General features: G+C 38.3%; 1 protein-coding gene across 3 annotated transcripts in view; it reads right to left on the bottom strand.

Annotated features, from left to right (window-relative positions):
- Nucleotides 1–10,260: 10,260 nt before the first annotated feature.
- Nucleotides 10,261–14,280, bottom strand: part of LOC136864656 (GTP-binding nuclear protein Ran) — a 92,229-nt gene continuing 88,209 nt past the window's right edge. For all 3 annotated transcript variants that reach the window (XM_067141941.2, XM_067141940.2, XM_067141942.2), the window contains exon 5: nucleotides 10,261–14,251. In XM_067141941.2, the coding sequence (XP_066998042.1) occupies nucleotides 14,207–14,251 (45 nt within the window). In that variant the 3' untranslated portion in view covers nucleotides 10,261–14,206. The remainder of the gene's footprint in view (nucleotides 14,252–14,280) is intronic.

The following is a 14,280-nucleotide window of genomic DNA, read 5'->3' as shown; positions in this document are numbered from 1 at the left end:
ATGTAGAACCGGCCTGGTTGCTGATTTCAGAGACGGATATACAACTGTATGTTTTGACTTTGAAGATATACCAGAGATATTAGTCACACAAAAATAGCAATCGGTCAAATGATCCGTAGGTTCCCTCCACTGCATCGGAATTCCAAAAGGCATATGGCGAGTCCCCTTCATTCATCCAGTCAGTAGACTTACACATGAAGCACAACATATGTTAGGGGCCCAATTCTGATTCAGATTAATCTTGCAATCAAAATACAACTCATAAGCTTCCTCATTAAAGTAGTAACACTTCGCCTCTGCGCTTTAACGGTTAACTTGCCACATATATTACAGAAACTATCTGGTTTATTTTTACAGTTGCGAGGCATTTTTCACACAATAAAATGAAACACTACTGTATATTGAACACAAACTATCTCCTTTCAATAGACTTTGGAAGCACAACTCTATGCAGACAGTCGCATGAAAGAAATCTCTAATTCAACTGACAACTGCAATGTTTTAAAGTTTGTAATTGTTGTGGCAACAATGAATAATATGGAATTCTGTACATTCTTAAGAGAATAAAAAGTACAAAAATATAGTAAGAGTATGATAAACCAACAATTATAATAGTTTATTAATCTTTATTAATGGTAGCATGCTAACCTGTAAATATAAAAACAAAGATTTGAAATTACAAAAAACTGTGGGTGATGGGAAGTTTCTGGTTTCATATTCGTAATCAGCACACAAAAGTACATAAGAATCACCATAAATTATACATTTAACAAAATCATTGTTGACCAGTGTAATAGGGAGACCGTGAATTTTGTATGGCATTTTATAGCGTCGAGAATTGGGACGAAAACTGGTTAAATAATTTAGATTTATTATGATTATGTTATGAGTAGTATCTTAAATTAATTATTGATAATATCCTATACGGAATAGATTGGTAAAGAAAGTTACATTAGGAGAAGTAGTAATTATCATTCTTATGACTTAATTGAAGAACTGTTTGGTAAGCAGTAGCAGTGCTTTCCTAACCTCCATCTCGTATCTAACGAAATGAACACCACTGTTCGCTTTAATGACAAATAAGTGTATGCCATAAGTACTACATGTATATTTTCTTTGTCACAATATTCTAATTGATTGTTTCGGGAAAAAGTTGTGCCAAAATTTTGCAAATTCTGAGGACATGATGATGATGATGGTTTTAACGGGCCTAACATTGAAGGTCATCGGCCCAATTCTGAGGACAGGGTATCGACTTTGAGAGACGACATCCTTCCTCCCCTCCCAGGTTCTGCTGTATAGGAAACAAAAAAATGGCTCTACTTCAATACCCTCAACTTTCTGCAACCCTTCATTGCTGGAAGAAGGTACTATTCTGTAATATTTATTTTTAAAAGTAGGCCTACACTACAGATCAGTGTTTTAGTTGTGAAAGAGGGGAAAATTCAGTCTGTAGGCCATAAGTTCTACCCATCTGTTCATTGATGTATCAGATATAACTGAAAGTAATATATTTTAATCTAACCTAACAATCATCTTACTGAAATAATTACTGAAACTAATAATTTCTTAAACAGAAGGCTAGTGTGCTGACTAAAATGTAGCTCCAATTTAAACGAATTGCATTAAAACGTTTATTTCTTTTCAGTTCTATAACACACACACCTAAGGAAGTGGCACCTGGTGTAGGAGAGCCTTCGCACCAAGCTGAAATAGAGGAGGCAGAAATGATTTGTGTTGGAGGGGTCTAACTCCTGCAGTTCAGAAATTATTGAAAGGACAACTCTAGTCCAGTGACTTCTGCTACTGCAAACAGCACAGCCAGCAGTTCAAAGAAAAGGTACAGAAATGTGAAAGTGACAGTGATGTGTTAAGGAAAAAAAATTAGAAAAGATACTGAAAAGAAAACATGTTATTTTTAGATTCTTCGTGATTACATGGAGAGACTGAGTGAATTGGGTCGAAGAGTTTTCAGAGTTAAAATTCAGGAACTGTTATATACAATGGGTGGTGTGAATAAGAATGAGTCTAAGCGAGTGAGCATGTGCTTGCTGAGTGCCTTCCTGCCGTTGAGCTTCCACTCCGCATTTGCGGTGAATAAAAATATAGAGCAGAAGCACAGCATACACTCGAGTGTCTGGAGCAGCCACTCAGTGTCGCTGATCAAGGTTGTGCACGTGCCAGGTATATAACACCTTAGACTGTGATAACACTTCGATGACTTCCGGGTAGTTCAATGCTTAACATGGCAGATGACAGTGTAATTCCAGTCCGCTTCTATCTCCATTTTAAAGGAACATACAATAATGTTTTCAAAATTACAGTTACCGGGTAAGAAGCACGAGAAAATAAGTGCAATAAATGCAGTTCAGTGTGAACTACTCGCTAAATTTAACTTAAACATTTTCATCCACCAACTGTCTGATTGGCTGAATGGTCAGCATTGAGGCCTTCGGTTCAGAGGGTCCCGGCTGGGTTGGGGATTTTAATCGCCTCTGATTCATTCTTCTGGCCTCGAGACTGGGTGTTTGTCCCAACACTTTCCTCTTCATATTCACACAACACACTACGCTACCAACCATCACAGAAACACTCATAGTGATTACATCCCTCCATCTAGGGTTGGTGTCGGGAAGAGCGTCCAGTCGTAAAACAGGGCCAAATCCTCATGTGCGACAATTCGCACCCAGGACCCCACAGAGGTGGGAAAAGCGGTAGGAGGAGTCCTTCTGTGTGAATGTAGTAAGCAGTTGTACAGTACAGGTGGTCTGAAACCAGACCGGTGTATAGATACGAGTAGTTTTGTCCAGGAGCCGCCTGCCTTCTTACAGAATACTGTCGATTGCATATGCAAGCTCATTGCTTTAGGTTTACTGCACCGATATTCAATGTTGCTTACTATACTGCCATCCTGAGAGAATACTCATCCTGAATACCTATTTGAAATTATCTACCTGCTCCAGATTTGTATTCCCAACATAACATTCAGTTCTCTTTTGTGTGTCTTCCCTACTGCCATTGCTTTGGTCTTGAAAAGACCAATTTTCATGTCCTATTCATTGCATCTTCTTTTAAAGTTCCAAGATATTAGATTGCACGGTTTCAGAAGACCAAGTCGTTTGCACAGGACAACCTTCTTACTACACTTATACCTAACTGAATTCCTCCCTGCCACCTTACACCTTTGTAACTTAGCCTTTAATCTCCTCATTCCAAGTACTCGCCTGCCATCAATACCTGTTTGCACCAGCACTAGGTACTTTCATGTCTGTTACTTATAACTTATCAATAACATATAGGCCTACTGAGGGCACCAAGCTAGACCCATTGTTTTATTTCTTGCGATGTAGATCCTTGTAAACATTGTTCTTTTGTAACCATTTTGACAGGCGTTTCTACCAAGGTTTTGTAGACTTCAATCTACAAAATAAAAAAAACTGCATTTTGTGTGATGTGATGTTAAGGGGATATGATGGCACATAATGTACATACTTATAAAAACTATATTCATATGACAGTTACAGGCTTGTAATAAAAGGCTGAGTAGATTAATATCCTGTAAGTTAATTCGAGATCTTACAAGAGCCATGCATCCTTCTCTGTCAAACATTTTATATAATCAGTACCTACAAACAGTTTTGACAGGCAATGTAAGATATAGCAAAATGAAATCATTTACCACCTGAGCAACAGCACTAAATAACATTCTACTGTAAACTGCCATAGCATTTAGTTATTAGAACGGCATACACTTCACTTCTAAAAATAGATGGCAAGGTGCTTGTTATTTGCACCTATTATTGTTTGCAGTGTCTGGTTCTCATTTTTGGTGAAATTGACAGCAAAGTTTTCATTTTCCTTCAACTGATTTATAAGGAAAGTATTTCAGGATGGATAGATTAGCTTGGTAGTGTTCACACAGGAACGAACAATATACAGAAAGGCAAAATCAACATTGAGGTAAGAAAGAGTCCTACAAGACCTTTGTGGAAAAAGTTGTCACTCTGTACCAAGGTTTATTATTGCCAAGTGAGCAATTAGATCTGCTTGCCAATGCGAAGTTTGGGAAGACAGTACTTTATGCACAGCGATGAGGATAATAAACAATACCTTGTGTGTAACTTACATGTAGGTATGACAAGTATCTGTCTGTTACACTGCCAACTTACTCATTAGAACAATGTTCCAGAATCCTTTCCTATAGTTATTAAGCTAGTGTACAGAGCACTAGCATCACCTGAACTCCAAGAAATGTACACATGTAAATACACAGAACCCTAACAATTTAATTTTTTTTACTTTGGAAGAGATGTCCTTAAACAACCTTTCTTCACAGCCATTTGGTAAAATTAGCTGCTCTTGAAGCTGCTGTAGTCTTCAATGATATAAATTAAGAAAGGATTGTCATTCTTGCAAAGGTTGGATTTGGACCTGGATTCTTTGCACAAAAGACAGTCCAGAAATTCAACAACATGCTTGTCATGAAAGCAATATGCTACTATGCTGAACATGGCACAATAACGAAGAGAAGAGGCAACAAGAGATTCGCAGAGGACCGTGAGGGAGAGAAACAGTGAAAGGAACTCCATTGCTTTTCGTCGTTTTTCTCATTTTCACAATATTCAGAACATATGTGCATTTTCCTTTCTTTCAAAATTATTTACAGGATTGTAATGAAACTTTACACACTATTTCTACATTAGGTAATGTAAATTTTGACTGAAAGCATTCTTGATATGTCCATTTTGGTACGTGGGGTCTCACCAAGTGGTACTAAAAAAATAAAAATTAAAAAAATAAAATTGCCGTTAACTTCCATCTAATAAACACCTCAAAATATCATTCGAAAATGACAGTAATTATGTTCCAAGAACCAGCAGCATCAATGTTAGTCATATTTGAAGTACAATGAGCCACTGTTGAGAGGCTTTTGTTGCAATTTTCACCCTGTCAAGAATTCTGGCTGTAGTGCTCTATGAATGGCATCACACATAATAGGAACAAATTCACTGATGTATTGTGAGCAATCCTAAATCTGTAAGATGCAGACATGTATGAGTCACCAATGTCCAAATACCTGTAGGCCCAAATAAATATATTTCCACTTAATTGTACTACCTTCAAATCATGAATTGAAACTGATGTACATAGCATCCGTTGTTTTGAGTCCTTTTTTATAAATACCTTATTAGCAACCTGTAGAATGCAAAGAAATGTACCTGCCACTAATTTTATTTGACATATTTTGCCGCGGACATAGTTGTTTCGAAGGCAAACATCACTTATGACATTAAACCTTAAAGTCATTGTGAATATTGAATTTAATGATACTGTCAGCCTTTCCTCAAAACTTATACTTTTCCTGTAATTTTGTTCCTGATGTCTATTAGCGACTTCATTTTTTCCATTAATTCCTTATAATTATTGATGGGCATTCGGTACTAGTTCCAGAATTTTTCTTCGTGATTCCACAACGAAAGCACACGGTGGTGGAATTCTCCATGGCTCTTTGCCTTGTCCTCTGCGATCGTCTGGTTCTTTCCTTTCTCCTAACATATTCATATGTTAGAATGATATCTTCACCCGAATTATCACTTTCTCAACACATTCTTTTCCGGTCGTGAATATGAATCAAGTCTGTAGCCTGTACGGTACTGGGTGGGAGTATTAGCCGTTTCCGTACAGTCGATCCCTCTCTATCGATGACCAGTATGGCAAGGTAAATGAATTTAGTCGTTAGTACTCTATGGCTGTTGGTTGCTCTTGATTGTTCGATGCTCTGTGTGACAGGGGGCTTAGACATTAGGAGACAAACAGCTGGACTTACTATGTGTGATGTTCAGAGCTGACAGTGGTGAGATGGCAGCAACACTATTACCGTATTTATTTATTTTACACACATTAATCGCCGCAGAGCTCAAGCACGACTGTAGTAGCGTGCATTCCGGAGAGTGCAGGTTCGAGTCCTGCCTCGCTTGACCTGAAATTGATTTTCATGGTGTCCCATGTTCAACCACCAGGCAAATGCCGGATTGGTACCTTTGAGATAGGTCACGGCCAACGTCTTTTCCAAATCCTTCCCATTCCCACCCATGGGAAATTCGCCAAACTGAGCGCAACCTAATACGCATGGATTTCAAAAGAAACAAAAAACTTATCTACCTTTCCAGTTTTGTGTTCGCCAGTCATACAATAACATTGCACACCCAGGGTGTTACAGTATATTACATTATGTGTACGATAGTTTACAGTACATGCCTGGTAACTGTTCTATGGCTGGAATCACACCCAGGGTCCGGCTCAATGGTTAAAAGGTTAGGTGTTGGCCTTAGGTCACAGGGGTCCTGGGTTCGATTCCCGGCAGGGTCGGGAATTTTAACAGACATTGGTTAATTTCGCTGACACGGAGGCTGGGTGTGTCTCCATTTCATCCTCATCAATGCACAGGTCGCCTACAGGCGCCAAATCAAAAGACCTGCACCTGGCGAGCAAAACATGTCCCTGGACATTCCCAGCACTAAAAGCCATATACCATTTCATTTCATCACAACCAGGAAACACCTTGCGTGCCAATACGTCCATTGCCGACCGCACGCTGTCTGATGTAGCACGCAAAAGCCCAAATGAGGTTTTTTGTGATCTCAAAAAGTAACTCTCCGATTTTGAACATACCTACACATTTTAACTTTTATACAATTGAGCTCTTAGGCCAGCTGTATGTATTTGTGCCGTTCCATTTAAAAATATGGAGTTAGTATCAATATCTCTTAATCAATGCATGAGAAAAAATAGCAAATTTTTTACAAGCCCCTGGGTATGATTTACAAATATGAAAACAGAATACCAATATCTTTAATGGTTCAGATGTTACTTCCGTATAACATCTTAGGTGAATAACCCTGTATATGATACATTCATTGTAAAACAAACTAGACAATGTATTTAAAATAACTTTTGAGCATTTATATTTTAGTGGCTCATAATGCCTTGGGTACCCCTATATTTACACCTAAAATTGTAGCATTACTTCACTATTTTTTTTTATATTTACCATCCTATTTCTACATCCCGTGGTGATAACCATTGCAATACATAATAACCAGCAATCATACAAATTTGGAAGTACATAATATATTCTTCTTGTCTCCTGAAAAATTTGTGAATTTTGACTTTGCAGGTTTAGCACCTAGATCCTTCATATACACATCAGCTTTCATGCAGACAGGTCAACATCAAATCTGTAATAATAGCTAGACAGTAAAATGTGCCTGCAACAGAATTACAAGGGCCCAGGAAAAATGTCTGCTAAAGACAGTAGCTAGGCATACTAGGAAAAATGTAATTTCTACTTATGGCAACAGGATAGGAAAGGGCTAGGAGTTCGAAGGAAGCAGCCATGGCGTTCATTATGATACAGCACCAGCACTTGCCTGCTGTGAAATGATAAAGGCTGCAAGAGCTATTAGTCTACATTGGTTATATAGGCTGCTAAGGTGTATATGGAAGAAAATGCAAGTACCTAACAATTGGTGTAAAGCTCGATAGCTGCAGTCGCTTAAGTGCGGCCAGTATCCAGTATTCGGGAGATAGTAGGTTCGAACCCCACTATCGGCAGCCATGAAGATTGTTTTCCGTGGTCTCCCATTTTCACACTAGGCAAATGCTGGGGTTGTATCTTAATTAAGGCCACGGCCGCTTCCTTCCCACTACTAGCCCTTTCCTATCCCATCATCGCCATAAGACCTATCTGTGTCGGTGCGACGTAAAACAACTAGCAAAAAAAAAAAAAAAAGGTGTAATAATACCAGTATTTATGAAAAGTGACAGGAAGGTATGCAACAATTGTCGAGGAATTACACTGTTGTCAAAAACAGCCAAAATATTGGAGAGAATAATAGAAAGGAGGATGAAAGGGGTGGAAAGAAATTTAGAAGAGCAGTATGGATTTCGACAGGGCTGGTCAACGATAGACCCTGTATTTACCATATTACTGACTGAAAAACAGTGGAAATATGGAAAAGATCTGGCGATTGTATTCTTTGATCTAGAGAAGGCATATGATAGTGTTAATAGAGAAAATGAACAAGAAACCCTGGAAAAGAAAATGATGTGGAAAGCAATCAAGGGAACTAGTGAAAGCAATGTTTAAGAAATGTTTCAGTTATGTCCAGACTGCAGTGGGGAGAACAGATTGGTTTAGAAACCAAACTGGACTAAGACAGGGAAGTGTATTGTCTCCACTTATGTTTATACTGGTCATGGATGAAATTCTAAAGGAAACAAAAGCAAGATATGGAGGGGATATGAAAATGGTCCCAGATGACTGATCTGCGGAACCCACAATACAGAATTGTAAATCCAACTAGAGGCTTTAAATGACAATATTGAGAAATATGGTATAAAAATCAGTGTGGAGAGGAGCAAAACAATGGTGATAAGAGGAGAAAGAGAAGGAATTTGTTAGTATCAGGGGACAAAAACTTGAGGTTGTTGAATACTTCAAATATTAGGAAAGTAAAATAATGCAACATACAAGGTTGGATATGGAGATCAGCAGAGGGGTACAAGCAGGATATACGTCCCACCAGAATGTAACGAACCTGGTGTGGAATAGAGAAGATCCTATGAAATGTAAAGCAATAATGTACAAGATGTACTATACCCCTATATTAACGTATGCATCAGAGACTTGGACTTTGACAGCAAGAAATGAGAGTAAGAAATGTTGAGGTCAAAAGAAATAGGCATAGAAAAACCGAGTGATAGGATGGAGAAGAATAAACTGAGACTGTTTTGTATTATGTTATGAGGATGGAGGAGAGAAGGATACCAAAACAAGTGTTGGAGGCTAAGACAGAAGAGAAGTGGGCAAGAGCAAGACAGATGGACTGTCAAAGACAGTACACGAAAAAGAAGAATGAACTGGAATACAATTACTGAAGAGGAGTGGTGGAAGGAGAGACAATGGTGGAGAAGTTCCATCAACATCCCCACCTGGCAGATGGACAAGGGGAAAAGAAAACGACGCATCATTATTAAAATATCCAGTACACCTCCTTCATAATCTCCTTAAAACACAAACCACCTGTAAAATAAAGTTGAGGCTACAGTATTTCCTGTATGTTACCTACTGTGAAAGCCAGTTGAATCTAGTTTCAATAACACCACAATGATTCACGTAACAGTCTACAATATGGAAGAATCTGCTCATCCTTGGCCTTTATACAGCAAAGGGTTGCAGCAATGACAACATGTCCTTTGAAACTTCTTAGTTTAGATTTCATTGCATATTCAGACCCACAAGATACTTTTCAACAAAAAGACTGTTTTATGCATTAACAACTACACTACCTAATACTGCATTTCAGTGAGGCTGAAAGAAAGCCTTGCTGCCCTAAATAGGTCTGTCTGAGGTCTCCTACGACACCACAATTCATAAATGCTGTTCAATGAAGAATTTGCCAAAATGCAGTACACAAACAGAAGGTAATGGCAAAAGGGCGAGTTTTCTTTTGTACAGTCTGCTTTTATGTAACACATACACTGGTGTGTCTTATGGCAACAGGATAGGAAAGGGCTAGGAGTTCGAAGAAACCAGCCATGGCGTTCATTATGATACAGCAGCAGCACTTGCCTGCTGTGAAAATGGGACAACACAAAACCATCTTCAGGGGCTGCTGACAGTGGGTATTGAACCTACTGTCTTCCAAATGCAAGATCACAGCAAGTGGAAAACACTAATCCTATGCTGAAATGATTAAGGCAGGAGGAAGCAGTGGACAACAGTGGCTACACCGAGCCCTTAATGCCACATGGAAGGATGAAAGGATACCTGAAGATTGGCAACAAGGGAACATTGTAACATTGTTAAAAAAAAAAGTGAAAATTATAAAGGTATAACCCTATCATTACACAGGCTAAAAATAATGGAGAAAGTCATAGACAAAAGACTGGGGGATAATTTAGAAACATAGAGGAAGAACAATATGGCTCATGTTCGATGTTAAACATGTCTAAAGGGTCATTTTTCTATACAGTGCAGCACTATTAATGAGACAATTTCCATAATCACCTGATTGCACGATTATAAAATATTGGCTGCAACAGGAACATTTGGAATACTGATTGCAGAAGAGGTTCTCGAATATTCCACCAGATGAACTTTGCAGGTAGCTAATAGTATTTATGGCCAGACTACATATATTCTTACATATTCATCTATCAACATGTTCAGGATAAAGGAACCACTTTTTGAAAGGGTTAGAGTGAAATGAAAAATTTATTATGACAATAAAGCCAAGATATAGTCTTAAAATGTTTTCAGCTAAGCATCTTCAAAATTCACACGCTCTCGTCTCGGCAGCATATAAACTGGTACAAATGTGCAACAAGTGACAATCAAGCACACAGGTTAACAGAGCCAGTCATACAAGTGTAACATTCATAATCTATAAAAATAGTAAACAGTCATGACACTGGTTTCTGTCAGCTGAATTTCATATTTTGAATAAGTAAATATATGCACCTCCAAGGCAAACAACAAAACATCAAACACTCTAAGAAAAGATATGTCGAGCACTAGCGAAGAAGAGCGCGACGATAATGGAAAAACATCTGGAAAGGAACAAGGAAATCTTTGTATTTTTGGATTTGGAAAAAGCGTATGATACAGTTAAAAGAAAACACTTATGGGAAAACCTACGGAAAAAAGGAATGTACCAAAAACAAAATAAAAATGTTGTATCATGAGAGTAAAAGCAGTGTACAAGTGGGGAGTGGTGTCAAACATTTTATACAAAAAAGGGTCTCGAGCAAGGAAGTGCACTGTCCCCATTATTGTTTTTTATACTGATGGAAGAAATCATAAAAATGTAAAACAGAGTATCAGTAGTGATGAAGTGAATGCTTTGGTATATGCAGATGTGGTGATTTGGGGAAAGGGAGAAAAGTACAACAGACTGGACATTTGGAATGAAAATCTGGAGTACTTATGTAATGGTAAAAAAATAATAATTTGTAGTCGTGCACCATAGAAAAGTGAAAAAAAGAAGCCAAGCAAACACAGACTGAGAACGGTTAGAGAATGTAGAACAGTTTACATAACTGGGTAGCATTATTAATGGAAGTAATGAAATCAACCAGGAAATGAATAACAGACTAAGTAAAAGGTATAACATTTTACCATCAAATCAGACAGCTTTTATGGGATGAAAAAGTACCCAACAGAACAAAATTAACATTATATAAACAGTATTTTATACCGATTGTAACATACGGACTAGAAACGCTGGTAACTAATAAGAGACAAGATAGTAAGATCCAAGCAGTAGAAATGAAATTTTTAAGAATATCAGTAAAAAAGACAAGATATAGAATCCAAAATATTAAAATTAGAGAAGAGCTAAATATAGAACCGTTGGTAAAGAACATACAGAAGGCAAGACTGAGTGCTTCGGATACGTAAAAAGAATGGGAAAAGTACGGGTAGAAAGACGGGAATTGAAAAGAAGTTGAGGGAAAGAAACTAGTTGGAAGACCGAGAAGGTGGATGGATCAGATTTGGAAGGACATTAGAGATGCTGGACTGGATGTGGCAGAAGTAATGGAGCAGGAAAAGTGGAAGGACAGAAAGGAGTGAAGGAGGCTTGTTAACCACACCCAGGTGACTGGAGTGGGACATAAGACGTTGATGATGATGATTTCAAATATACTAACCAACTCAAAGAAACGAGAAAACAGAACGAGGAGTTTGGAAACTAAAGCAAGAAAGATATCATGACCCTGAAAGATGAAATTCAAAGCTTAGACAAGAATCTAGAAACCAAATGCGTCGCACTAGAGAACAAAATCAACACAGACCCAAGAAACTAAAAAATAAAATCACTAGAAGACAGTATCCAGGCAATGCAAGAAGCAGAAGAGTGCAGACAATGCAGAGAACGAAGAAACATCCTTATTAAAAGTAACAAAGTCGATAAAGATACGGGAAACAAACTGAACAAGGCCAAAGAAATTCTAAAGAAGATCGAGATAGAAGAGTTCACCAGAGCTACCTACATAGGCACAGACAAATCCAGGAAAGGATTAGTAAGGGTCGAACTCTTGCATCTGAAAGATAAAATCTCCATCATGAAGAACAAGAACAAACCCAGACGGTGGGACTCCTACATAGATGACAATATGGGCAAGAAAGAACGAGAAATCCAAGCAGCACTCAGAAAAAGGGCAAGAAGGAAGAGAGAAAGGAAACATAGTACAGGTAGGATACCAGAAGAAAATTATTAATAAGAAATTGTTAAACTGGCAACCAGCCTCCCAGCAACAAGTTACATAGATACAACCAACAAACCTAAAACCAGACCACAAACATCATCCCACAAGAGGGAACTAGTAATAGCAACATTAAATGTGAACACACTGAGAACTTCTGAAAGGCAAGTAAAACTTGACCATGCACTGAAGGAAATTAAATTTGACACCTTAGGCCTCAGCTGTAAAAAAAGTAGAAGCCATAATTGAACAAGGAAATGCGAGATCTATTCTGCTACAAAGGGACAACGCCAGGCCAGAAAATAATAGGCTTGTAACAAAAAATAAAGTCAAACAGATGGTGAAGGAAATAACTGGGATTTCTGAAAGTATAATGGCAATAACCTTAGTCACAAAGGTATCCAGAATTACAATCGTCCAAGCATACGCTCCCACAACGATCAGCACTGAACAAGAAATAGATTTCCACGAATTGCTGGGGACTACCCTAGAGAAATATAAATCAACGAACCTTGTCATAGGAGAATAACAGTAAAGTAGGATGGTGCCCACAAGGCGAAGAAGAAACAGTAGGCCCATATGGCTACGGAGACCGCAATGAAAGATGTGAAAGACTGACAGAGTTCGCACAAGAGCAGAAATTGAAACTTGTCAACTCGTTCTTTAAAAAGAACCCACAGTCAAGATGGACGTGGCTGCCGCCCGACAGGAAAACACAGAACAAAATCTACTACATCCTCAGCACTGGACTAAAACAAATAAAGGACATCCAGGCGATCAAGAACCTAAAATTCAAAACTGATCACAGAATGATAACAGCAGTAATTAAGGTCAACAGCATGCATTACATTTCGAAACGAGCGAGGACGAATATAGAAACAATGGATGGAAACAATTTCCTGGAGCACTTAGAAATCCAACTCATGAGCGGACTTCAACATGGACTGCGAAGTCGCGGAGCTCTACAACACTGGAACGGTGCAGGCAACCACAGCATCACAATAAAGGACACCGAGAGGTCGAAATACAACCTAAAGCCATAGACCATCACACTCATAGAACAGAGAGAAAAGCTTCAACACTCCAGATTCAACTAAGACAGAGCCATAGCCAATTACGCCGAGCTAGATAAGATTGACAAAAAGAGAAATTTGGAGAGATATATGGATACCCCGCAACACAACCAGAAATACTGGAAACTACAAAGTCTACCAGAAGAGTGGAGAAAAATCTAACCAAAGGGAAAATGGATGTTGGGAGCAGAGAAAGCATCAGGGGACAGCATGATTCATCAAGACTGCAAGTATCAGAGATGAAATTTCTTAGATCCACCATCCAAGAAGACCAAAATGGAGAAGTTAAGAATTGAGGAGGTGAGGAAAGAAGCCGGAATAAAGACATCCCTATTAGACCGATTCGGCATATCCAGACTACGGTGGTACGGGCATGTGATGAGGATGGAACCTACAAGAACAGTCAGAATAAATTTGGAAAGACAGGTGGAGGGGAAAAAACCTGCAGGAAGACCTAAAACCCGATGGATGGACATGATCAAGGTTGATCTAGTTACCAGAGGATGGACAGTGGATGATGTTCTCTATGACAAGTTGTATATAGAGAAGTGAAAGAGGCTCATTAACAGTACCTGGGAAACTGGAACTGTACAATGATGATGAATCTTTGCACTGAACGACCAGCACACATGAATCTCAATCGCATCATTGGACAGGTAAATATATATGCAATTCAACTAAAAGAAACCACAATGCCATTCCTTAAAAAATTCAGATACCTTGCAGAAAAATACCATAATTTCATCAATATTAAATCAAAGACATTATGTAAATTTTGTCTTTTATGTTGATCAAATCAGGGCATTTCTTATGAAGGAAAATTTAATGAAATTTTTCACTGAATGAAATTATCTTAAAAGATCCTAAAGATCTTCATCATCTTCTGGTAATGCAGTTTCTTGCGCCTCCTGTAACAAGAAGTCATTCCATAAATTCT

Source organism: Anabrus simplex, chromosome 2 (genome assembly GCF_040414725.1).
Source record: "Anabrus simplex isolate iqAnaSimp1 chromosome 2, ASM4041472v1, whole genome shotgun sequence".
Taxonomy (NCBI): domain Eukaryota; kingdom Metazoa; phylum Arthropoda; class Insecta; order Orthoptera; family Tettigoniidae; genus Anabrus; species Anabrus simplex.
The sequence above is the reverse complement of the archived record's forward strand: the minus strand, read 5'-3'. Positions and strand labels throughout refer to the sequence as shown.